This window comes from Schistocerca serialis, chromosome 1 (genome assembly GCF_023864345.2).
Source record: "Schistocerca serialis cubense isolate TAMUIC-IGC-003099 chromosome 1, iqSchSeri2.2, whole genome shotgun sequence".
NCBI classification, from domain to species: Eukaryota; Metazoa; Arthropoda; class Insecta; order Orthoptera; family Acrididae; genus Schistocerca; species Schistocerca serialis.
The window spans coordinates 1,233,966,961-1,233,994,752 of NC_064638.1; the positions used below are offsets into that span (position 1 = coordinate 1,233,966,961).

A 27,792-nucleotide genomic window follows, 5' to 3' on the forward strand; every position below is an offset into this window, starting at 1 on the left:
TGCAGACTATAGATAAAGTTATTGATCATGCAATGCAAGCAAGGGTCGTGGCCATTTGTATTAAAGGTTCACAGCATTTTGGAAGGGTACCTTAATGACAATCGTGATCTGACAACAGTGGGTCCAGTAGCAACGTTCCTTTTCTTCACTTGATTGTATTACAACAGCTTTAATTTAACTTCACAGTCATTTTTAAGAAATAAACACCACTTATGAAAACAGCCATCTCTATAATGGGCTTTCATGTATCATTACTTCTGCTCGAAATATGTTAACCTGTACTAGGTATGCGGTCATACATTGGTATGATCTGATGTCAGATGTAAACATTCAAGATGCTCCATAACAAGACAAGAATTTCTGCCCTCTTCCTCAACTAGGATATCCCTGAATCGAGTGACCTTGTCGGCAACAAGCTGCAGATTTCATATCTATTGTTGTCTGTTTACGATGACTGCCAACTTTAGTGTTTTAACCAATGTTGTGTTACAAGGTTCAACTATCATTATTTTACAGTGATTATCAATAATACATCTCACATTAGAACATTTCTCTCTTTTTAATGTAGCTTCATGAAAGATTTTTGCTTCCATGTTTTATTTACACCACTGGACATGATGGAATGAAGAGGGAAACCTTCTTGCGTGTTGGTGTGTGTCGGCACTCAAGAAGCTGCCTTTGTGATAATCATGAGTGCACTGACCGAGTGCTAATATATGCAAATGCACATTTCCTTGTTCATTCCAATCGAGTTCAATGGTGTAAAAACAACACGCAAGCAAAAATATTTCGTGAAACCACATTAAAAAGATATTCCTGTTTTAATGTGAGACTTATAATTAATATTCATTACAAAATTATGATAAATAAAACATTTAACACAATATTGCTTAAAATACTAAAGTAAGTAGACTTTGTAAACAGAAAACAAAAGGCACGAAATCTACAGCTTGGTGCCAACAAGGTCACTTGACTTGTGGACGTCCTGCGTGAGAAACAGGGCGGACATTGTCATCGTTACAGAGCACATCGAGGAGGAATGTTCACGTTTTGCATCAGGTTGTACCAACCTAAGACTGTGTGTCTAGGACGGATTAGTGTATTTCAAGTTGAAGTAACCATTTGTAAAGCTCGCTATAGAGACAGCCGTCTTCAAAAGTGGTGTTTGTTTGTATAAATTACTGTGAAATTAAATGAAGGCTATTGTCACACAATGCAATGAGAACAATGAAGGTTTCTACTAGAGTCATCATCATCATATCACTCAAGTTGCTGCTATTGAAAACAGAAGACAGACGACAGCACATGTTCCGAATCGCCCAACATGTCATGAAAAGACCTAGGCAAGAAGTTTTCTTGTTGCTAAAAAATAAAAATGATTACTGCACATTTAATTAAGAATTCCGAAACAAATTGCACTATTAGATTAAACTTCACTAACAGTACATCTACATCTACATCTATACTCCGCAAGCACCTGACAGTGTGTGGCAGAGGGTACCTCGAGTACTTCTATCGGTTCTCCCTTCTATTCCAGTCTCGTATTGTTCGTGGAAAGAATGATTGTCAGTATGCCTCTGTGTGAGCTCTAATCTCTCTGATTTTATCCTCATGGTCTCTTCACAAGATATACGTAGGAGGGAGTAATATACTGCTTAACTCCTCTGTGAAGGTATGTTCTCGAAACTTCAACAAAAGACCATACCGAGCTACTGAGCGACTCTCTTGCAGAGTCTTCCACTGGAGTGTATCTATCATCTCCGTAACGCTTTTGCGATTACTAAATGATCCTGTAACGAAGCGCACTGCTCTCCGTTGGATCTTCTCTATCTCTTCTATCAACCCTATCTGGTACGGATCCCACAATGGTGAGCAGTATTCAAGCAGTGGGCGAACAAGTGTACTGTAACCTACTTCCTTTGTTTTCGGACTGCATTTCCTTAGGATTCTTCCAACGAATCTCAGTCTGGCATCTGCTTTACTGACAATTAATTTTATATGGTCATTCCATTTTAGATCACTCCTAATGCCTACTCCCAGATAATTTATGGAATTAACTGCTTCCAGTTGCTGACCTGCTATACCGTAGCTAAATGATAAAGGATCTTTCTTTCTATGTATTTGCAGCACATTACACTTGTCTACATTGAGATTCAATTGCCATTCCCTCACCATGCATCAATTCATTGCAGATCCTCCTGCATTTCCGAACAATTTTCCATTGTTACAACGCCTCGATATACTACAGCATCACCCACAAAAAGCCTCAGTGAACTTCTGATGTTATCCACAAGGTCACTTGTATAAATTGTGAATAGCAATGGTCCTACGACACTCCCCTGCACCACACCTGAAATCACTCTCACTTCGGAAGACTTCTCTCCATTGACAATGACATGCCGCATTCTGTTATCTAGGAACTCTTCAATCCAATCAGACAATTGGTCTGATAGTCCATATGCTCTTACTTTGTTCATTAAACGACTGTAGGGAACTGTGTCAAACGCCTTGCGGAAGTCAAGAAACACGGCATCTACCTGGGAACCCGTGTCTATGGCCCTCTGAGTCTTGTGGACGAATAGTGCAAGCTGGGTTTCACAAGATCGTCTTTTTCAAAACCCATGCTGATTCCTACAGAGTAGTTTTCTAGTCTCCAAAAAAAAGACGTTATCCTCAAACATAATACGCGTCCCAAAATTCTACAACTGATCAACGTTAGAGATATAGGTCTATAGTTCTGCACATCTATTCAACGTCCCTTCTTGAAAATGGGGATGACTTGTGCCCTTTTCCAATCTTTTGGAATGCTACGCTCTTCTAAAGACCAACGGTACACCGCGCCAAGAATGGGGGGCAAGTTCCTTCGCGTACCCTGAGTAAAATCGAACTGGTATCCCATCAGGTCCAGCGGCCTTTCCTCTTTTGAGCGATTTTAATTGTTTCTCTATCCCTCTGTCATCTACTTTGATATCTACCATTTTGTCATCTGTGCGACAATTTAGAGAAGGAACTACAGTGCAGTCTTCCTCTGTGAAACAGCTTTGGAAAAAGACATTTAATATTTCAGCCTTTAGTCTGTCATTCTCTGTTTCAGTACCGTTTTGGTCACAGAGTGTTCGGACATTTTGTTTTGATCTACCTACCACTTTGACATAAGACCAAAATTTCTTAGGATTTTCTGCCAAGTCAGTACATAGAACTCTACTTTCGAATTCACTGAACACCTCTCGCATAGCCCTCCTCACACTACATTTCGCTTCGTGTAATTTTTGTTTGTCTGAAAGGCTTTGTTTATGTTTATGTTTGCTGTGAAGTTCCCTTCACTTCTGTAGCAGTTTTCTAACTCGGTTGTTGCACGGTGGCTCTTTTCCATCTCTTACGATCTTGCTTGCCACATACTCATCTAATGCATATTGTACAATGGTTTTGAACTTTGTCCATTGATCCTCAACACTACCTGCACTTGAGATAAAACTTTTATGTTGAGCCGTCAAATAGTCTTAAATCTGCTTTCTGTCACTTTTGCTAAACAGAAAAATCTTTCTACCTTTTTTAATATTTCTATTTACGGCTGAAATCACTGATGCTTTAACCGCTTTATGATGGCTGATTCCCTGTTCTGCGTTAACTGTTTCAAACAGTTTGGGTTTGTTTGTCACCAGAAAGTCTAGTATGTTATTGCCACGAGTTGGTTCTCTGTTTAACTGCTCAAGGCAGTTTTCGGATAATGCACATAAAATAATTTCACTGGATTCTTTGTCCCTGCCACCCGTTATAAACGTTTGAGTCTCCCAGTCTATATCTGGTAAATTAAAATCTCGACCCAGAACTATAACATGGTCGGCAACCCCAAATATTTTCCAAATTTTCCTTCAGGTGTTCTCCCACAACCTGCTGAGCCAGGGGGCCAATAGAGACATCCAGTTACCATGTTTGAGCCTGCTTTAACCGTGACCTTCACCCAAATTATTTCACATTTCGGATCTCCGTCAATTTCCTGAGATACTATTGCACTTTCTATCGCTATAAGCAGGCCTCCCCCTTCACTATCTAGCCTGTCTCGTCGGTTTGCATTCCAATCTGAGTTTAGAATTTCATTATTGTTTACATCTGGTTTCAGCCAACTTTCCATCCCTAGTACTATGAGGGCATTGTGACTGTTTACTAATGAGAGCAGTTCTGGAACCTTTCTGTAGAAGCTCCTGCAGTTTATTATTACCACATTAATATTATCATTTCCTGTTGCGTTTTGCCTACTGCTGCCTTGTCACGTCTTAGGAGGCGTCTTGTTGGGCCTAGGTAGGGAATTCTCTCTCCTAAAAAACCCTCATGTGCGCTCCACACATACTCCACTACCCTTTTAGCCGCTTCCTGCATGTAGTGCACGCCTGACCTATTCAGGGGGACCCTAAATTTCTCCACCCAATAGTGGAGGTCGAGAAATTTGCACCCCAGATCTCCGCAGAATCATCTGAGCCTCTGGTTTAAGCCTTCCACTTGGCTCCAAACCAGAGGACCGCGATCAGTTCTGGGAACGACACTACAAATTGTTAGCTCAGATTCCACCCCACGAGTGAGGCTTTCCACCTTCACCAACTCCGCCAACCGCCTGTATGAACTGAGGGTGACCTCTGAACCCAGACGGCAGGAGTCATTGGTGCCAACATGAGCAACAATTTGCAGTCGGGTGCCTCCAGTGCTCTCTATTGCCGCCAGCAGGGCCTCCTCCACATCTCGGATGAGACCCCCCAGCAAGCAGACAGAGTGAACACTGGCCTTTTTCCCTGACCTTTCTGCTATTTCTCTAAGGGGCTCCATCACCCGCCTAACATTGGAGCTCCCAATCACTAATGAATCCCTCCACCCCGTGTGCCTGCTCGGACCTTGCTGAAGGAGCGGCCACATGTCCACTCACAGGCAGAGCGGGCGATGCCACACGGCCAGCCTCCACATTTACCCTCCGTCTCATGCAGTGTGAACGCCGTTGGAACTGTCACTCCCCTTGGAGAGAGGGTGGCCCAACCGCGCCCAGTACCCGCGAAGATGTCTCGACAGCAGGGACTGTGGGTGAAGCGTGTAACACCTACGGTGTTACCATGCGACACACCAGACTCCCCACTGCTGCTACACTCTGAAGCAACAGCCTGAAACGGCTGACCGCGGGCATCAGCACGTTCTGCTGCTCGCAAACAGTGACCAGCTCCTCCTGCATCCATACACAGTAGTCACACATCCTATCCATCCTAATGAATCAACAATTTATTGTAGAGAGTTAAGTAATCAACTTTTAACTATACTGCTAATTCACTAAAGGCAACTGATAGCTGACTAAACTGTGGTTACTAGACACTTCTTGTTAGAAACAATGAAAATAAGCACTAACTGTCTCTGGACTGTATTCAAACGAACACGAAACCTATGGAACACTATTACTAGTAAAGCTTCCTAAAAGCAAAAACACATGGAAAAAGAAGCGAAAATTAAGAAAAACACAGTTAATACTTAAATTTATGTAGCTTGCTGCACAGCAGATGTGAAGCAGATGGCAGTCTCGGTAAAATCTATATTCTACCTTTTCCATATAGTCACTACTTCTTTGAACGCAACAAGGGGGAATTGTAATTCCAGCAATGAGCCCAAAAAAATAATATGTACCAGTAATAATAAGCAAGCAAACACTAGTGTAAAAGTCATGTTCTTTAGTACACTTGACTATGGGTGAAACGATTAAAAAAGATAGGAAATGTATTTCTGTGGAAGAAATAATTACGATTCTACAATGCGTAGATTCCCATGCCAAATTGAGAGTTTGGTTAGTGAAGGACAAAGGATTTTCCATTTCCAGCCTGAACAAGACTGTGAGAAATCAGCCCAACATCAAAGTCAATGAGACAGGGTCTGGTTCTGTGGCAAAAAAGCATAAATACATTCGACCATCAGCAGATGATTGTTTGAATAGAGTTGCAGAGTGGTTTGTTAGCACGAGAGCATTGGGAATTTCACTTAGTGGCAACATATTGAGAGAAACTGCTTCAGTTTGCTGCATAAATGGGGGATCACCAACTTCATAGCATTGAATGGTTGGATCAATCTATTTAAAACTCGTCACAGCATTGTTTACAACCAACTGTGTGCTGAAAGTTTAAGTTTTGATAGCGGAAGTGTGGACCAATGGAAAAAGAAATGCAAAATATCTTTAAAGATTATGATCCAAAAAATATTTTTAATGTTGACATAACATATTACCAATTAAGACCTTATGTTTACCGTGGGAAACAGATTAAGCAGAGAATAACCATTTTACTTATGGTCACTGCTGATAGGTCCGAAAAATTACCTCCGTTGGTAACTGGTAAATTTGAAATGCCAACGTGTTTCAGAAATGTGAGAACTCTGCCAACTGATGATGATTCCAACAACACTGCATGGATGACCATTTGCATCTCCAAATCCACCAAGCACACATGCATTCAATGCTAAAATGGGGACAAATAGAGGAAAATAGTGGTGCTATCCGATGATATCCAGCACCCCCATACAATCTTGTGTGTACCGCTACCCCATGACTTTGTCACCTCAGTGTATATCGGGTGTATTATGCTCAAATTCTGACATATGTCACTAAGAGCTAGGTAATAAAAGGAAGGGAGAGAAGCAAAACACAACCTAGCGAGATGAAATTTTTGATAAATAGAGTTGGAGTGACTAAGCTGTCACTCAGAAATATTAAGCTAGTGTCCCTGCCTCCTTACTGTACAAGTGAGCTTCAACTGTTAGATCTGGGAATCATCCATTCATTTAAAAAGAAATACAAAAAAATATTTGTTGAGAAGGTTGTATCGATGCACAACAATGGCATGGACCCAAATTCTATGACCACACAACTTTTAGATGCTATGCATTATGCAGCCAAAGCATGGATGGATGAGACAAGCTATATCTGTTTCGTGAAGGCAGAATTTCAGTTCACAGAAAACACAGCAACCACTGGCAGAACATTTGTCTGAGCCTACAGATTTTTATGTGATACACATATCATCTAGCTTCAAAAGTATGTCAGTCATCATTTCAGTGATGCCAACAGTAGATAGCATCATTACAAAACATTCTCAAGAAGGGAAGAGGAGATGTGATTGGTGAACAGAATGAAAAAAATGACAACCAAGAACCAGTTGTGCCAAGCAGTAGAGAAGCTGTGGAAGCTATTATCATTTTAAGGTAGTATGTTGGCAATGCATAAGGTGATGACAATGCATTTGATGCTTTGTATACTGTGGAGAGACAAGTAGAACTAATTGCTGTTAAAAAGAAACAAAAACAATTAATTGTTTCATTTTTAAATAGGCGAAATTTAAAATGCTTTAATTTCATATTCTGAACAACATAAAGAGAGTGTCAGTAAAATTAATTTATTTACTTTCATTTCTTGTGTTTACCATACTTTCCTGTATTTTACACTTTCGGGTCACTCCATGTCAAATCATCAAGTCTCATAACCTCACCACCTTTGATTTCATTAGTATTTTAGGTACATCTTTTCTGCAGTTTCAGATATCTGGATTAATTATTGAAAGATCTACCTTTAACTAAGATATTATAAATTAGCCAAAATTAGCATTACAGTCCTTCTTATATTGCAGTATAAATCTAGTTCTACTTAGGTTACAGATTTGATCTCTGGCTCATTTTATAGAGAAAATGAAGGGTTTTAATTGTGGGCTTCCTTCAAATTTCACACAAAAGTTTTCTGACCAAAAATTTTGTTTTCAAAATTTTAACTACTTTTTGTGAAAACCTACAAATTTAAAATTTTGATAAATTAATATAATATTAGGTCCATATGTGTTTAATACAACCTGAAAGTTTCAAGCTAGAGCTCAAAAGAGCTTTCAAGTTGTTATCAAATTTGTCCAGTGATATGCTCATTACCCTAAAAAATAAAGATACTATGTTGAAAGTTAGGCAGTGTGTGAAACCAAAACTAATTTATAATTATGTCCATAGGTGGCAGACTAACTGAATACAATTTGCAGGTTAAGTTCTATCAACACCGCTGCATAAAGTGCCATACTTTTCCTGTTAACAGTGAGTGTTCCTGAGCAGCTCTTCTGTTGCAACCCTTTCAAAGAAGAGAAGCACAGTCATGTTGTGAAAAACTTTGACCTATTCAAGAATGGATGGTGAATTTGCTGACTGATGTGAAATTAAACTGTAAAGTCTGTAGTAAATGCAAAATAAAACTTAATAAATTGAGCGGCCATAATCACATGGGAAACCTTTTCACATCAATCACCTGAGTACAAATGACAGCCTTGGCAATGGGCTGCCCTTTCGTACTTTGTGTACACGATAATACCGCCATCTGTAAATGTGCATATCGCTATCCCATGACTTTGTCCCCCCAGTGTATATCAGGTGTATTATGCTCAAATCCTGACATATACCACTAAGACCTAGGTAATGGAGAGAAGAGAGAGAAGCAAAATACAAGCTAGTGAGATGAAATTTTTGATAAATAGTATTGGAGTGACTAAGCTTGACAGATTGAGGAATGAGAGGATCATGAAATTAGTGAAGGAAGAACCATTACAGGATAGGTTAGAGGAATCAAGATTTAGATGGTGTGGACATGTTAAGCAAACTGAGAAGAAGAGGATACCGAGAAAGATATACGGGATGCAAGGCAAGGGAAAAAGACCAAAGGGAAGCCCACGAGGCAGGCAGCTGAAATGACTGAAAGACTGGATCAAGTTGGAGATGGAGAGTGGTGGAAAGACAGAAGACAACAGAAAGGTTTGTTTCGAGAAAGACACAGCCCATGGCTGGAAGCAGCACAAAAAGATGACCATGTTTTTGAAGCATGTCAAAAAAGAAATAAGACAAAACCACACAGAAACCAAAGAAATCAGCTGACAATTATTAAATATCAAATCACAAAATTAAATTAAGTGAATGAACAAATAAACACACCATTGATGCACACAGTGAACTTCTCTTTTGGGGATAAACGAGGATGTGCCAGTGTACAAGAAACAGGCCAAGAAAGACCCAACACCTACAGACAAGTTTCAGTATATCAGAATTCTCAAAAACATTGGATATGCTTATGTATAACAGATTAGCTGTTTATCTCGAAAAGCACAGTCTCATACACTCACAGCTGATTTCGGAAAACATAAATCTAAAGAATCAGTTATTACTAGCCTGACAACAAATCATACAGTCATTAGATGAAAAATGCTGCATTTTCCAAGTTTTTGGTTCTTTCCAAACCATTTGACACTACTCCCCATGAAGTATTTACACAAAAACTGGAACACTATGGTATCTTTGTGAAAGCAGATTTACTCGTATACCGAATCAACAGGAAACCATCAAACAAGGATTCTCACAGGATTCAATGGCTTAACACTTCACATATTTCTATAACTAATGATGTTACTAAACAAAAAGTCTACAGGAAAAGGAACTGATTTTACTATACCTCTACAAGGCCCGCACATGCAGTGAGGAACCGCAGTAAATTACGTATTATATTGTCTGGTGGCTGTCGGCGGTTCAGCTGTTCTCGCACAGCTTCCATTACTATCTGTTCTACAGCTTCTTGGGATGAGGCATAGCTGAAACAATGATTGTATGAACACTTTCAACAATTTCTTCAGTGTCTCTTGAGAAATGACAAATTCAAAACATTTTAGCTCTTTTTCCTTTTAGTTACATTAAATATACTGCCTATACAATGGATGAAAATAAGATTGATACAAACTATACTTTGTCCTTATTTTACTGTAAAGATTCCAATCAAAACGCGATTACCGAGGCTGTGTGAGAAGGAAGATTTGTTAACTGTTGAATTGGGAACAATTAGTGCATGTGTGACAAACATGCAGTCTGACATCAATACTGATCTTCTGATACTTTTTAATTTATTGCTATTTTAGAAGAGTTAGTAGGTAAGGAACACGATTTAGGTAAAGTGGAGATGAACAGGTGAAAAAGGAGAGTCACTATAGCCCCACAGAGAAGAACACAAGAGGCAGACAAACAGTTTCAAATTTGAAATTATAGTACCTGAATCAAAATTATTCCCCCATAGAAAAAACCACAAGCAGAAACCAATTACATGGTGAAGAGTGACAGAAGACATACAGAAAAGAGAAAATTTTAGTTAAACTATCAGAATGAAAATGCAAACCAAGGCACAAATACTTTCTTTAATTCAACTTACTTGTTCATACAACTGTGTTCTTTGAAAAATTATTAAGTCAGATCCATATGATTTCAGGATATTAAAATCCCATCCTCAAGCATGATCTAGAGGTCACTAATACATCAAACTCACAAGCATAGCGCCAATTGAGACCCCAAACCAACAGACTGAACCTCCACTCTGTAATTTTCTGGATATTCTGGTTGACTTCTTTATTACTTCCAATATTCTTAATACTGGTGGTATTTACAGAACCCTTTTGTTTACATTGTAAATCTCCATTACAGAGCATGTAATCTAGCTTTCTAATAATTGCAATACTTTTACAAGCCATACAGATTGTGTTATTACTGTGTAGTGATAGTTTCATGTTCCTAGAGATGCATTTCTTATTGCAGGATTTCTTAGTTAACGATATGCTGTTTCCAATTTGCTGAATCGATCATTTGCTGCAGTTCTTTCTACTGAAATTTTATTGTATTATTCCTCACAGTATTTGAAATTTCTGGCTCTTGCCATTTCATTTTGTTGTAGCCTCTAGATATGCTGAAAGTAATGCTAAACTGTTGGCAATAACCAGACAGTTTACCTTAATTTCCATTTGATTTTCAACCTAGAATGATCTGTTTACTTTTGTGATTTTTGAGTTCAGAGATACCATTCATTATGATTTCTTCCCAATGCTCAGTTAAACAATAAAAGTAATAAACCATCACACCGCCTTACGACAGCCTCCAAAAGTCATACATACCACTGGAAGTTAATCTTCAATGCAAACTTAATCTTTTTTCTGTTGACCTGTGTCTGACATGTATTACATAAGGATGCTATAAAATAATGTCAGTTTGTGCAATTTTAAATTATCTCAAAGTTAACCATCCATTACTATCCTTAAGGCAATCAATATTTTAAGCACACTGAAGAAGAACCTTGGTGCACAGCTGAGGCGTGCAGTCTATAATACAATGCTGAAATTTTAGTACAGCAAAAGAAGAGTTGTATGGCGTAGTTCCTATGTGGTATGTGAGAGCTGCGTCTGAAATTAATTAGTTAAGTGTATCTCACTATACTGAGTGCCAATATTATGTACCCCAATATTTTTTAATTATATGAGCAGCCACAAAAGTGAAAAAGGTTATCATCATTGATATCTAATATATCCTTACATCAACTGAAAAGAATAATTTCCACTTAATTTACATCTGTAGACAAAAATAGTTGAGCCAGAAAGGAGTCAGTGAAATCATGCCAAAGTTGATGGGTAAGTCCCACATTACAAGACATTTCCATTATTTCTATCACTACACCTGGCCATGCGCAATACAGCAGAAGTGGGTATTCCATGATCAAGTTGTATCACATCTGACCATGCATCCAACATGGTCTCAGCTACTGCAGTTGAATAGTTCTTGGAGGAAAATTTGACTCCATTACATGCAGCCATATGCTTTAGAAATGGGCTACATAATTTTCCAAAACGACTGACTGATCCATTCAATGCAATGTGTGAAAAGAGATACAGTAAATGGGTAGGATGTGGAGGGACCAACCACCCCCATTCAACAGACTGCTCCAACTCAAGTGATAGCCAATGGACAGCTGGCACCTGCATGCAGTGGTGAGCCAAAAAGCTGATGCACGGGAAGTTTGGTAACTAAGCTGTAACCAATGCAATAATATGGCCTCGGCTGAGCATCTGCAGGCCATGGCCGACAAATGGTTGGCACATGTGCAGAACACGGTATGGAAGCAGTAGGACCACCTGGCAATTAATCTAACCAATTTGCACCTGCCCACAGGTGAGCGGACAGTTGCTCACAGGTGCTAACCCCCATGGAGCCTAGCCTATCGCACAGGAACAGAGGAATAACAGACACTCTCCTAGTGATACAATCTCATGCTACCATCTAGTAAATAAAATGCGAGATTATAGAACAGTAGGCTAAGTATGCAGCATCACTGAAGACCTCTCACACAAACTCAATGGGTAGTTCTCAACAGGGAGACAGCATTAGCCACCTGCGTTAACTTATGGTGGGATGACCACATAAACCTAATCTGAGACTGTCACAAATAATAGCTTTCAACCAGTAAGGCCTTAGTCAGAATTAGACGGCAAACACATATATACGCACGTATGCAAACGCAACTCACACACACATGACTGCAGTCTCAGTGGCCACACTGCGAGCAGCAGTACTGGTGCATGGTGGGAGTAGGGAGCAGGCTGGGGGAGGTATGATAGGGTAGGCGTCGTGGACAGTGACGTGCTGTTGGGGAGCATGAAGGGACGATGTGGAAAGAGGGTAGGGCCGCTATGTGCAGTTGGGAGGTTAGACGGAGGGAGCGGAGAGTTGGGGAGGGAGAGAAGAACTACGGGAAAGGAGAGAAGTAAAAAGACTGCGTGTGATGGAGGGATGAGGGCTGTGTAGTGCTGGAATGGGAACGGAGAAGGGGCTGGAAGGGAGAGGAGAATGACTGACTAAGGTTGAGGCCAGGAGGGTTACGGGAACGTAGCATACATTGCGGGGAAAGTTCTCAATAGCGCAATTCAGAAAATCTCGTCTTGGTGGGAAGGATACATATTGCACAGGCTGTGAAGCAGTCATTGAAATGAAGGATGTCGTGTTTGGCAGCGTGCTCAGTAACAGGATGGCCCACTTGTTTCTTGGCCACAGATTGTTGGTGGCCATTCATGCAGACAGACAGCTTGTTAGTCGTCATGCCCACATAGAATGCACCACAGCAGTTGCAGCTTAGCTTGTAGATCACTTGACTGGTTTCACAGGTAGCCCTGCCTTTGATGGGATAGGTGGTGTTTGTGATTGGACTTGAGTATGTGGTGGTGGTGGTGGTGGTGGTGGTGGGACATATATGACAGGTCTAGCATCTAGGTCTGTTACAGGGGTATGAGCCACGAGGTAAGGGGTTGGGAGCAGCGGTTGCATACATATGGACAAGTATATTGTGTAGGTTTGGTGGACGGCGGAATACCATTGTTGGAGGGATGGCAAGGATAGTGGGCAGGACATTTCTCATTTCAGGGCACACCAAGAGGCAGTCGAAACCCTTGCAGTGAATGCAATTCAGTTGCTCCATCCTGGGTGGTACTGAGTTGTGAGGGGAATACTCCTCTGTGGCCGGAGGGTGGGGCTTTGTGAGGTGGTGGGAGACTGGAACGCTAAGGCATGGGAGATTTGTTTTTATACAAGGTTGAGAAGATAATACGGTTTGTGAAGGCTTCAGCGAGACCCTCCGTATATTTCGAGAGGAACCACTCATCACTTCAGATGCGACATCTACAGGTGTCTAGGCTGTATGGGAGGGACTTCTTGGTATGGAGGTCAAAGTGGAGGTATTCATATTCCACCTATCCTTAGCCCTCACCAACATAGTCCTGCAAAACCATTTCAACCAAGTCCAAACCTTCTTGCAGTACCTTCTCTCCATCTGCAAAATTCTCCTGTTATGCAATCCCAAATTCCTGGAACCTATAACACACATCGAAACTCTTACCCTCCAGGAATTAGAGCAACATGCACAACGCCACCTCAAAAAGCTCTCCATTATGCTTACTTCCTACTTCCGTCTTGGAGTACCACTGTCCATCCCCTCTACAACACTCTCCAAAACCACCACATCCCCTCATAGCTGACAAATCCTGTCTCGCAGACCTACTACATTTACCCCACCCTCCAAAACCCCCTCCCACCACCACACAGAATCCAGAACCTAAACATACCCAAAACGCAGTCATGAACCTTTCTTTCAAAGCCTTATCCCCACAGAAATATCAGTTCCCAAATTGAATCATGCAGGACTTGTTAAATATCTTCTCTCCTGCTCCCAGTCCCTACACTGGATACACTTTTTCGCCACCAACCCTACCAATCAGACTCAACCAAAGATCAATATTGAACCCTGCCTAACTCAGTTCACTTCTCCATCCAACCGTGATCCACCCTCACTGCCCCCAAATCATCCCCCTGTCAACTTACCAGAATTTCTTTACCTCGAAATTTGTCTCACCATCATTCCCTAAATCCCTCAACAAACTAACCTTACATCCACAGAAAGAACCACAGTCCACCATCTTAAAACTGATCCTGATCTTATAATCTTACCTGCAGACAAAGGCTCCACCACTCTTGATCTGAACTGCAAAGATTATCTAGCAGAAGGACTCCATCAGCTATCAGATATGTCCACCTAGAAACCTTGCCGCAGTGATCCCATTCCAGAATTCCAGCAGGATCTCCAGTCACTCCTCAAATCTTCAGGCCCTTCCCAGAACCTCTCCCTAGAGTCCAACTGTCTACTCACCCCTACCACTCCCTGCACTCCCACCTTCTACATGCTTCCTAAAATCTATAAACCCAACTACCCATGATACCCCACTGTGGCCAGTTACTGTGCCCCCACTGAGATAATCTCTGTTCTCGTAGACCAACACCTTCAATCTATTACCCAGAACCTACCCTCCAACATAAAAGATACCAACCATTTCCTCTACCGACTCTCCACAGTTCCTGTCCATTTACAACAAGGTGCCCTGCTCGTCACTATTGATACGACCTCCCTTTACACTATCATCCCTAATGCCCATGGCCTTACCACTACTGAACACTACCATTCCCAACGCCCGACAGATTCCAAACAAACTACCTCCTTCCTAGTCATATCCTCACCCACAATTACTTCTACTTCAAACGCACTGTTTACAAACAAATTCGCAGTACAGCTATGGACACATTTGTCATAATGATATCTCATTATACCTAAAAACTCACCACATATGTGGCAAGATGTAACGGGTGGAAGGGAAGATGAAATATCAGCAGTATTTCATTAGTACAGAGCATTATAACGGCACAGCTAAGAAGAAATACAAAAAGAAAATCTGTCCACCATAATCAAGAAACATTTTGCGTGTTACTTTCTTTTTCCTTTTCATTCAATATACGAAAAAATTATCATATAACTGTTATAAAATTGCACGTAACTAAATGCAACCAAAAATTATTTATCTTTTATGAAATGTTAAATCAATGGAAGCTGAACTAAAAAATAAATCCACTTACCGATTGCATATGGTGTATTCCATGTTGCCAAGTAACTCTGTATTGATAGAGTAAACTGTGCCGTCATTAGCTCCTGTTACTGATTGTTCATCATCATCAGCAGGACCAGTGGGTGTCACTACAGATGGAGATGGGCAGGACTCAGAACGCAGCAAGCCAGCTGCTATCAGAGGGTCAGACGGCCGTGGAGGAAGTGGACGGGTTCCTACTGAAGTTGTCACATTACTCACAAAGAACTGTATGTCCTCCTGATCCACCCACATACGATCACCAAGTGAATCGTCAACCCATAACTGGAAGAAAGAAAGGAAAAAAAGGTCAGATTTCTAGCACAAGCTCCACCATTACAATTCACTCAAATTCCACGAAAAGAAATTGAACTATGAATGAGATAATGCTTTAAGTAGGTCTACTGTCCAAATCTTACAACTATTCTTTTTTTTTTTATGGCGCAAAAACAACTCGAGTCATAAGCACTCACTTTATAACCTTGGTACACCAATACGTGAAAGAAGCTAAAAGCGACCCTATGTTAAGCCCAATTGACAGATGGAATGAGAGCAAAAAACAAAGGATTTCCCCCTTGGAGAAAGGTTCATAAAATACACCATAGAGGCAACAGAGGTCCCTAACCAAACTTTAGAAGTCCTTCGCCATTTTGCTATGACAGATAAATAAGTAAAACAAGATAGACAGCCTGCACATCATTCACTAAAACAGATGATAACTCAGATAGTAAACATATACTGGAAAGTAAGTGGTTCAAAAATTGACATTGGGTCAGAAAATGGTGAATCGTCAAACCTCGATGACAATGAGCACAATGTGGGGTGGGGGATCACCACTTAACAAATGGCGATAGTTACAAAGATAGTGACCAGTACAAAACCTAGCTAAAATGATCTCCTCACAACAGTAGGGCCAAGAGGAGGCTGGCCAAGTAGTTTGGAGATGTTTGATCCTCCAGAGCTTGGTCCTGTGAAGAGAGGACCATTGGTAATGCCAAAGTGACACAATCTACAACAGACAGCAACACGGAGAACATACAAAGGAATGGAAGTGCTAACAGGCCGAGGTGTGACGACTGCAGCCTTGGCAGTAGTACCAGCTACCTCATTTCCCGCCAGACTGATGTGGCTAGGAACCCACATGAACATTACCGTGGCTCCCTCAACAGCGAGCAAGTGTAAGCTTTCTTGGACCCATTGCACTAAGGGATTGACTGTGTACAGCACACAGAAGCTCTGAAGGTCACTGAAAGATTAAGAGCATATGACATAATTAAAAAGCTTGTGATGCGGATATGCTGGGTGGCCCGAAAGAGGGCAAAGAGCTGTGCTGTAAAAATCGAGCAGCGTTCTGGAAGCAGATATTGAAAATGGTCGGTGCCATTGATGAAGGCATACCTGCCACCAAGGCCAGCTTTACAGCCATTGTGTACACAAAGATGCTATCGTTAAGTTGCAAGCAAATGGCAAAAAAAATTTACAGTGATAGATTGAATCTGGTGTAGTGTCCTTGGGAGGTGAAGGAAATCCATGATGAACATGGGCCACCACACAAAGCCAAAGCAGTGAAAGGTTTACACCCATCGAGAATGTGGCAAGTAGCACGAAGCTGAGCTGCCAGAGTAGTAGTGAAAAGCGAACTCCAGGAGGTAATAGAAAACAAAGGCACACCCCTTGCTAGCGGTCAAGGGAGTCATTGCAAAAGGGAAGTGGCTGGGTATGGAAGGCAAACAGCATGTGTGTCTGCTGAGGAGGACATCATGTTGGAAAGACAGCAGTAGTCCTGAATAGAGTGTCTCAAGCAGATTAGTGCAAAAGGTGGAGGATGTGCAGATGAATAAATAAAACATCCATAATCTAGTTTCCCTCCCCATGAACCATGGACCTTGCCGTTGGTGGGGAGGCTTGCGTGCCTCAGCGATACAGATAGCCGTACCGTAGGTGCAACCACAACGGAGGGGTATCTGTTGAGAGGCCAGACAAACGTGTGGTTCCTGAAGAGGGGCAGCAGCCTTTTCAGTAGTTGCAAGGGCAACAGTCTGGATGATTGACTGATCTGGCCTTGTAACAATAACCAAAACGGCCTTGCTGTGCTGGTACTGCGAACGGCTGAAAGCAAGGGGAAACTACAGCCGTAATTTTTCCCGAGGGCATGCAGCTTTACTGTATGATTACATGATGATGGCGTCCTCTTGGGTAAAATATTCCGGAGGTAAAATAGTCCCCCATTCGGATCTCCGGGCGGGGACTACTCAAGAGGATGTCGTTATCAGGAGAAAGAAAACTGGTGTTCTACGGATCGGAGCGTGGAATGTCAGATCCCTTAATCGGGCAGGTAGGTTAGAAAATTTAAAAAGGGAAATGGATAGGTTGAAGTTAGATATAGTGGGAATTAGTGAAGTTCGGTGGCAGGAGGAACAAGACTTCTGGTCAGGTGACTACAGGGTTATAAACACAAAATCAAATAGGGGGAATGCAGGAGTAGGTTTAATAATGAATAGGAAAATAGGAATGCGGGTAAGCTACTACAAACAGCATAGTGAACGCATTATTGTGGCCAAGATAGATACGAAGCCCACACCTACTACAGTAGTACAAGTTTATATGCCAACTAGCTCTGCAGATGACGAAGAAATTGAAGAAATGTATGATGAAATAAAAGAAATTATTCAGATTGTGAAGGGAGACGAAAATTTAATAGTCATGGGTGACTGGAATTCGAGTGTAGGAAAAGGGAGAGAAGGAAACATAGTAGGTGAATATGGATTGGGGGACAGAAATGAAAGAGGAAGCCGCCTGGTAGAATTTTGCACAGAGCACAACATAATCATAACTAACACTTGGTTTAAGACTCATGAAAGAAGGTTGTATACATGGAAGAACCCTGGAGATACTAAAAGGTATCAGATAGATTATATAATGGTAAGACAGAGATTTAGGAACCAGGTTTTAAATTGTAAGACATTTCCAGGGGCAGATGTGGACTCTGACCACAATCTATTGGTTATGACCTGTAGATTAAAACTGAAGAAACTGCAAAAAGGTGGGAATTTAAGGAGATGGGACCTGGATAAACTAAAAGAACCAGAGGTTGTACAGAGATTCAGGGAGAGCATAAGGGAGCAATTGACAGGAATGGGGGAAAGAAATACAGTAGAAGAAGAATGGGTAGCTTTGAGGGATGAAGTAGTGCAGGCAGCAGAGGATCAAGTAGGTAAAAAGACGAGGGCTAGTAGAAATCCTTGGGTAACAGAAGAAATATTGAATTTAATTGATGAAAGGAGAAAATATAAAAATGCAGTAAGTGAAACAGGCAAAAAGGAATACAAACGTCTCAAAAATGAGATCGACAGGAAGTGCAAAATGGCTAAGCAGGGATGGCTAGAGGACAAATGTAAGGATGTAGAGGCCTATCTCACTAGGGGTAAGATAGATACCGCCTACAGGAAAATTAAAGAGACCTTTGGAGATAAGAGAACGACTTGTATGAATATCAAGAGCTCAGATGGAAACCCAGTGCTAAGCAAAGAAGGGAAAGCAGAAAGGTGGAAGGAGTATATAGAGGGTCTATACAAGGGCGATGTACTTGAGGACAATATTATGGAAATGGAAGAGGATGTAGATGAAGATGAAATGGGAGATACGATACTGCGTGAAGAGTTTGACAGAGCACAGAAAGACCTGAGTCGAAACAAGGCCCCCGGAGTAGACAATATTCCATTAGAACTACTGACGGCCGTGGGAGAGCCAGTCCTGACAAAACTCTACCATCTGGTGAGCAAGATGTATGAAACAGACGAAATACCCTCAGACTTCAAGAAGAATATAATAATTCCAATCCCAAAGAAAGCAGGTGTTGACAGATGTGAAAATTACCGAACTATCAGCTTAATAAGTCACAGCTGCAAAATACTAACACGAATTCTTTACAGACGAATGGAAAAACTAGTAGAAGCCAACCTCGGGGAAGATCAGTTTGGATTCCATACAAACACTGGAACACGTGAGGCAATACTGACCTTACGACTTATCTTAGAAGAAAGATTAAGGAAAGGCAAACCTACGTTTCTAGCATTTGTAGACTTAGAGAAAGCTTTTGACAATGTTGACTGGAATACTCTCTTTCAAATTCTAAAGGTGGCAGGGGTAAAATACAGGGAGCGAAAGGCTATTTACAATTTGTACAGAAACCAGATGGCAGTTATAAGAGTCGAGGGACATGAAAGGGAAGCAGTGGTTGGGAAGGGAGTAAGACAGGGTTGTAGCCTCTCCCCGATGTTGTTCAATCTGTATATTGAGCAAGCAGTAAAGGAAACAAAAGAAAAATTCGGAGTAGGTATTAAAATTCATGGAGAAGGAATAAAAACTTTGAGGTTCGCCGATGACATTGTAATTCTGTCAGAGACAGCAAAGGACTTGGAAGAGCAGTTGAATGGAATGGACAGTGTCTTGAAAGGAGGATATAAGATGAACATCAACAAAAGCAAAACAAGGATAATGGAATGTAGTCTAATTAAGTCGGGTGATGCTGAGGGAATTAGATTAGGAAATGAGGCACTTAAAGTAGTAAAGGAGTTTTGCTATTTGGGGAGCAAAATAACTGATGATGGTCGAAGTAGAGAGGATATAAAATGTCGACTGGCAATGGCAAGGAAAGCGTTTCTGAAGAAGAGAAATTTGTTAACATCCAGTATTGATTTAAGTGTCAGGAAGTCATTTCTGAAAGTATTCGTATGGAGTGTAGCCATGTATGGAAGTGAAACATGGACGATAAATAGTTTAGACAAGAAGAGAATAGAAGCTTTCGAAATGTGGTGCTACAGAAGAATGCTGAAGATTAGATGGGTAGATCATGTAACTAATGAGGAGGTATTGAATAGGATTGGGGAGAAGAAGTTTGTGGCACAACTTGACCAGAAGAAGGGATCGGTTGGTAGGGCATGTTCTGAGGCATCAAGGGATCACCAATTTAGTATTGGAGGGCAGCGTGGAGGGTAAAAATCGTAGAGGGAGACCACGAGATGAATACACTAAGCAGATTCAGAAGGATGTAGGTTGCAGTAGGTACTGGGAGATGAAAAAGCTTGCACAGGATAGAGTAGCATGGAGAGCTGCATCAAACCAGTCTCAGGACTGAAGACCACAACAACAACAACAATCTAGTTTCAAACAGATGAGGGATCAGTATAAATGGGGGAGAGTGGTCCGATCCACTCCCCAGGAAGTACCGCTTAGGACACACAGCATACTGAGGGACTGGGTGCAGCATGTGGCCATGTAAGACACATGAGATGACCAAGAAAGTTTCCTATCAAGCATGAGCCCCGGGAATTCCATGGTGTCAGCAGATGTAAAGACAATGGAAGACACCCATTGCACCTTGATAAATTAATACAAACTGCTTTGTCAGTGGAAAAGCAAAAGCCACTATCAGTGCTTCAAGATCAAAGACAATGTCGAAGATGCTGGTCAGGGAGACAAGCCTGTGAAGAACTGCAACAGGTCACAAAATCGTTGACAAAGAGGGAACCGGAGACGACTGGCAGGAGACAGTCCATAACAGGATAAAGAGGATGATTCTTAGAACGGAGCTTTCAGCACCCCGTTGTCCTGGATAAAGGTGTCTGACAAGGCCAAACCCACACATAACTTGGAATCTTGGTCTTTTAAAAATTTCTGAAGGAAACAGGGAAGGCAGCCTTGGAAGCTTCACGTGTATAGAGTACCGACGATGCAAGTCCTCCTACAGGTGTCACAGGCTTCTCCAAAGCAAAAACTCAGCAACACTCTGGTATTTCCACAGAAAACCATTCAAAACATGGGTGGACACAGAGACGACATTGTAAACTGCAAAATGGCATGCAAAAAATCCACATGCTGCAGTGATTAGTAGATTCAGAGACACGAGCTACCAAACCAGCCAACCATGAATCATACATCCCATCTCCTTGCAAACACAGCTGGTGAGAGAAATGGGGTGGCAGCTAAAAGGAAGGCATTTGCCCATACTGGGCTTAGGTATAGGTATGACAAAGACTTCACGGCAGCATCTGGGAAATGTGCCATCTGCCCAAAAGAGATTGTACATACGAAGGAGAAAGTGCTTGCCCACAGGACAGAGGTGATGCAACATCTGAATGTGAACATTGTCCAGCCCTGAGGGGTGTAATAAAACTGATTATGGTGAGAAAACTTACTAACTGATCTTGAGTCATATGAAATAACCAAATCCCAAGTTGAAGACTCAAAAGCCAGAAATCCACTACCATATAGCTATATGAAAATTATAAACGTTAACATATATACACATACTTAATGCAATTACGATGATAAGTATGGACTTCTTAAAACAATAGGCAGTGATAAACATTATTTGTACTTTAATTTTTGAAATGTATGTTTCAAAGATGTTTTTGCACAAATAGATTGATATATGATACTATTTTCTTTGATGTATGGTGTTAGAGATCAATCTTTGCCTTTGGGCAGTTCGTAGTACAAGTTTGAAGTGCGAAGATGGAGTACAAGTTATGAGCATTGTGTTAACATGGTAGTTGATGTTGGTTTGTATCGTGACGGAAAATGACTGAAAATATATCTACTCAATAACAGTAAGTCCACCAGTGTTCATATTATTTAACAAAATGAATCCAAGCATCCTCTAGACCATTATACAAAGTTGTATTTTTGAATGGGCTACAAGCCTATTACATACAACAAAGAAGAAGAATAAAAGATGAGTATTATAAAACTGTTTATTCAAATTCTACTGTTGCTACCTCTCTCTACAGTGTGTCACTATCTCAGCGTGCCAAGTGCTGCGAAAATGTGACCAGTCACCCAAAGTTAAACTTACTTCAAAATTAATGAATCAACTTTGGACTACAAGAGGGTGGTGATGGTCTGAATATGTTGGCGTCATCTGGGATTTTCTAAAAGTGAAGTATGAATACTGTGTTTGACTATTTTTTTTGTTTCAGATCAAAAGTATATATATTATGAAAATTTTATATGAACAATGAGCCAAGTATGAACCATACCTACAAAATAGCAACAATAGAAGCAAACAGAGATCACAATCAAGACAAAGAAAAGAATGAAAAATAAAAAGTGAGGTGAACAATTAACAATGTTGACAGCCAACGACAAGGTTAAATACTGGAAATATTTTCTTTCTTTTTTTCTTTTAGTAGTGAAATGTTTTGTGGAATAATCATTAACAATGAAAGTCACTGAACAGGGATCTGAAATAATAGGAGGGGGGGGGGGGGGGGGGGGGGGATACAGACATGGCAGACTTAAGTAGTATTGTGAAACAAGAACCCGAAAGCTTTATTCATGAAGCAGTAGAACAGGAAAAAGATGCCAATAAATCATGTAAATTAGTAAAACAATATGATAATAACAACATAAGTACAATGTTGGCATTGCTAATAAAAATGAGCAATGATAATAAGGATCAGTTAATAAAAATGAATAGTGATCAGTTTTCAAAAATTAATGAGCAACTTTAAATCCACAAACAAGAAAGTAAGAAACAATTCACTGAATTTGGTCACTCAATAGGAGCGTTACATGAATGTATCGGTAAAAACACAGTTCAGCTAAATGATATCAATCAAAAAATTGAGAGGTTAGATGGTCGAGCAGAAACTGTTGAATCTAAAATGGAAGAAATTGAACTTAAATCTAACACTTAAGTCAAAAATGTCAAAGACGAGATCATTGTAGATAGAGAAAAAAAAAAAAAAAAAAAAAAAAACAAAAAACAAAAAGAAAATTTAAGTAGTCAAATTTCAACTTTGGAAAGTAATATTGATGCCAAACTAGAGCTTGTTGAAAGCAGTTTTGTTGAACAGGTAAAGACAGTAAATAATAAATTCGTAGAAAATGTAAAATTGAGTAACAAAAACCAGCACCCTAGAAAGTAGTGTTTCTGTACTGTGCAAAAAGGTTGAAGAATTGGTCAATGACGACCTTAAGAGAAAGCTTATTACCAATTTTAGCACCATGTTTTGCAACATTCCATTGAAATTTTTTTCAGTTGAAGGTAGTTTACAGGCCATAGATTTTCTCCAGCATTGCAGAGAGAATTTTGTGTCTAATAAGACTCATATTACGAAAATCAAGTGTGTTAAGAAGTTTCTACAAGGTGAAGCATTAGGGCTAATCAGTATACTGATGACACAACCTATGCAGATTTTGAGAATAGATTTTTTGATAGAGTTTGGTCAAAGACTGAGTAAGTTGGAATAAAAAGTGAATTTTTCAATCGATCAAATTACGGGGAAGGGAATATTAGCATGAAACAGTTCTGCAAAAATCAACTTAAAAAAATTAGCTCATTTCAACAAACCTTTCGTTAAACTCACCTAGATCATTGCTTTAAAAAAAGGGGTTACCAGCTGAGGTCCAGGGGGACCTAGTCTGTGGGCTAGAGGACATGACAGACCACTTATTGAAATATTTAGGTAAATTAGATAAAGTCTTGTAAAAACCAGGTAAATACAGCCATAATAGGCACAAACATTTTGAAAGAGGTAATAATCAAAATTGGCACAGCAATAATCACTACAGGAGGGAACGTAGTAACCACAATGGCAACAATTATCAACAGAAGGAACATAATAGAATAAATGTAAGTTTTCATTCTGGAGAATGGCAACAGTTGAAACAGAAATTGGAATACAAATGATAATAGAAACAAAAGGAAACAGGATGGAGCATTAATTCAGGAAACAAAAAACTAGCTTGGGTCCCATTGTTGGTTCAAAAGTTGGGGACTCATGAAACAAATAACGAATGGACCAGAAATTGCACAAATACTGACACACAAGACTAACACTCTTGTGAAGCAATCAGTAGCTATCTTGCAGATGTGTACTGTCCTGTTAATATTATATCTGTTCAGAAAGAAGTATGTTCACTAGCGAAGGCAAAATATGCAAATAAGGCAAGTGAGCACAAAGAAATTAAGTTATCAGAATTCTATGTTCCCTTTTTAAAAGCAGTTGATTTATCCACTACTGGCTTGCTAGGCCTATCGCAGCTTCACCAGAGCCCAGGTAGCCGTCACGTTTCAGGGTTCCCATAGGGCCTTCCCAGCTACCGTAGCGGTCCTGGGGCACACGAAGTCCCCGCTGTACATCGCCCCTATAGGCAGTCCCCTACTTTGTGCCATTGCCCATCTCCCACGACTTGGACGAGGGGTTGGACTTATGGGAGACGTACTGCATGGTTCAAGCTGGAAAATGGGCTGCGACAGGAAAGTGCACTTTCGCCTTTATTGTTTATTATTGTTATGGATGAAATCCTACAGCAAGTATCAGATGCAATTGGAGATCATAAAATGAAAGCAGTGCTTTTTGCCGATGACCTGATATTATGGGGAAATTGCAAGAAGGAGGTGCAAGGGCAGTTAGATGTATGGGAGGCAACGGCAGCACAATATGGAATGCATTTCTCTGCAAAGAAAAGTGAAATAATTGTCACAACAAGGAAGAAGAATAGGCCAAATGTGGATATAACTTGTGGAGAGGAAAAACTACAAGTGGTAGAGAACTTCAAGTACCTGGGAAGCATGATTGAAAGTAAGGGGGGAAACGCAATGGAAATAAATGAAAGGTGCAGAAAAGCAGGGCAGTTCTACAAATGCATTAGGGGGCTTATTTGGACCAAGGAGGTGCCACAGAAATCCAAGGGAATTATATACCGAACCTACTTTGTCCCCATATTGACATACGGAAGTGAGACATGGGTAATGCACAAAAGCGACAAAAGTAGAATACAGGCTAGTGTAATGAAGTTCCAGAGGAGCAGGTTGAGTGTAACAAGACGAGACAGATTGCGAAATGTGTATGTGAGAGAAAGACTAAAGGAGGAACCAGTACAGGACAGGATAGAAAAATCAAGACTGCAGTGGTATGGACACATGAAGAGAATGGATGAGGGAAGAATTCCAAAGAGGATGTTTGATCTGCAACTGGAGGGGAAGAGGCCCAGAGGAAGACCAAGAGATAGATGGGTGAAGGGAGTGAAGGAATGTGTGACGAGAAAAGGAGAGAACTGGACGAAGGTGGAAGAGGGGGAATGGTGGAAAGACAGAACACGATGGAGAGGCTTGTGTTCCCGACAGACCCAGCCAGTGGCTGAAAACTGTCCAAGATGATGATGATGAGAATTCTATGACTGGGTAGCATTTGTTAAATGCTGAAGTAACTGATTTTTGTGATGATTTTGGAATTCAGAAACTAACGGAAGAGCCAGGTAAGAAAAAAGTACTGTAATAATGCACCACAACTTAAGTGAAACTGGGTATTTAAACAGTAATGAAGTATGGTGTGATGATGTTGGAAATATGAGTGGCGATATTTATGAATAATAAATTAAAGGTGGTGATGAGTATAATAACAAAGATGAAAATTACTTTGTTTATTTTAAACAAGAATTGGCGTCATTATGTATTAGTGAGGAAATGTGTGGAAATGTGTAGTAGTGGCTATGATGCTGTAGAGGTACCCAAGGATTAAGGGGTTATGACAAATCACAGCAAACAAAACTCTTTATTTAATTACTAGTACAGACGAATTTTTTGTGTAACTGGTTAAATAGTGATGCTACTGAGAAAGATGAAAGTTTTAGAATCATGATAAACAATCTGTGTTCAGCTTTATAGCCAGAAATATGTTATTGTAAAACAACTTCAAGGCAAATACCATAGTGTTGATCTACATGAAATAAGTAAATGTACATGGATTGATGAAATTCCCAGTGACAGTGATGTCTGTGTTAATTTAATGAAAGTGTGCCAAGGCAATGAAAATGGTAAGAACAACACTGGTTTTGGTTCAAATGGCTCCGAGCACTATGGGGCTTAACTTCTGAGGTCATCAGTCCCCTAGAACTTAGAACTACTTAAACCTAACTAACCTAAGGACATCACACACATCCATGCCCGAGGCAGGATTCGAACCTGCGACCTTAGCGGTTGCATGGTTCCAGACTGTAGCACCTAGAACCGCTCAGCCACTCCGGCAGGCACTGGTTTTGGAGGCTCTAGTTTTGAAGAGAGAGATCACCTGTTACATGAGGATGTTGAGAGTGATAAATGTATTGATGTTTGTTATCCGTTCATTAAAGTCAGAATAGGATCATGGGAAGGCAGGTGTCTCATTCACACAGGTAGCCAAATTTCAGGAGTGTTTGAATCTTTAAGTGAAAAATTAAAAGATAATGAGGACTATGTAGAATTGCCTGTAATTGGAGTATGGATTAAAGGTGCACCTGGGAAACATAGTAAAGTGGTTAAAAGCCAAGCTTTATTAACTCTTACAGTTGAGGGAATAACTTTTACACATGGATGTTTAATAATTCAATATCTCAGTGAGGATCCATGGCATGTCATGGATAACTGTTGTGAATGCAGGTTTTGATTGGGGAGGGCAGAAGTTGATTGCCAATGCACCTATGAAGATAGTATTTGTACTAATTTTATAAAGTCAACTTTATTTTATGAGGAGAATAAAATAAACAGTACACAATTTTTAAAAGATTTATAGTCAAAGATACGCCAGAATTAGATACAAAGCAGCAGAAGTTAAAGAACTTGTAGACACTAAGATTTCAGGAGCAAAAGGGTTAACTGATAAACACAAACAAGCATTGGAATCTTTATTGCGGGAGTAAAGTGATGTGTTTTGTAATATTCCAGGTAGATTGAGAGGATAAAAATGTACTTTACAGCTAAAACTGCACCAACCATATTTCATAAAGCCTTATAGTGTACCTATAGTAAGAGAGATGCAGTTGAGAAAGAGTTGCTTAAGACGGAAGTGTGTGATATCACTGAGAGAAGTGTTAGCCCATATAAAAACCCATTAGTCACTGTTTTAAGATGAGACAGACGAGTGACATTGGTTCTGGATTCTGGGCATTCAAGCAAGTATTTATACAGAGAAACAGAAAACACTGAAAAAATGACGAACTTTTACACAAATTAAAAAATGTTCAGATTATGTCTAGTTTGGATTTACCTTCTGGATTTCATCAGGTACCTGGGTCAAGAATAACATAAATATACTGACTTTCTTTACAGTGGGAGATGTTATCAATACTGTGTAGTACCTTGTGGTTCGAGCTCATCTGTAGCTGAATTTATATGAGCATTACATTATGTACTTGGCCAAGATCTGGTAGTAAAACTCACTGTTCATGTAGATGATATTTTGGTAACTGGACAAAGTTGGGAAGATCATTTTGAATTGTTGAAGCAGGTACACAAAAAAACTTAGACAAAGAGGTACGAATCTGAAAATCGAAAAATGTAACTTTGCTGTCCCTGAACTAAAATTCTTAGGTCATGTAATTACTGGGGAAGGTATCTTGGCAGATCCTGATTAATTTAAAGAAATTTCAGGTTTTCCAGCACCACATAATAGAAAACAACTAAAGCCATTTTATGGTTTATGTGGATTTTATTGAAAATTAGTGAGTG

General features: G+C 40.3%; 1 protein-coding gene across 4 annotated transcripts in view; it reads right to left on the reverse strand.

Moving 5' to 3' along the window:
* Positions 1-27,792, reverse strand: part of LOC126419147 (integrator complex subunit 1) — a 288,378-nt gene that overhangs the window by 215,259 nt on the left and 45,327 nt on the right. For all 4 annotated transcript variants that reach the window (XM_050086288.1, XM_050086260.1, XM_050086280.1 and 1 more), the window contains exons 5-6: positions 15,292-15,584; positions 9,485-9,620 (exon numbers count right to left, since the gene is read on the reverse strand). In XM_050086288.1, the coding sequence (XP_049942245.1) occupies positions 9,485-9,620; positions 15,292-15,584 (429 nt within the window). The remainder of the gene's footprint in view (positions 1-9,484; positions 9,621-15,291; positions 15,585-27,792) is intronic.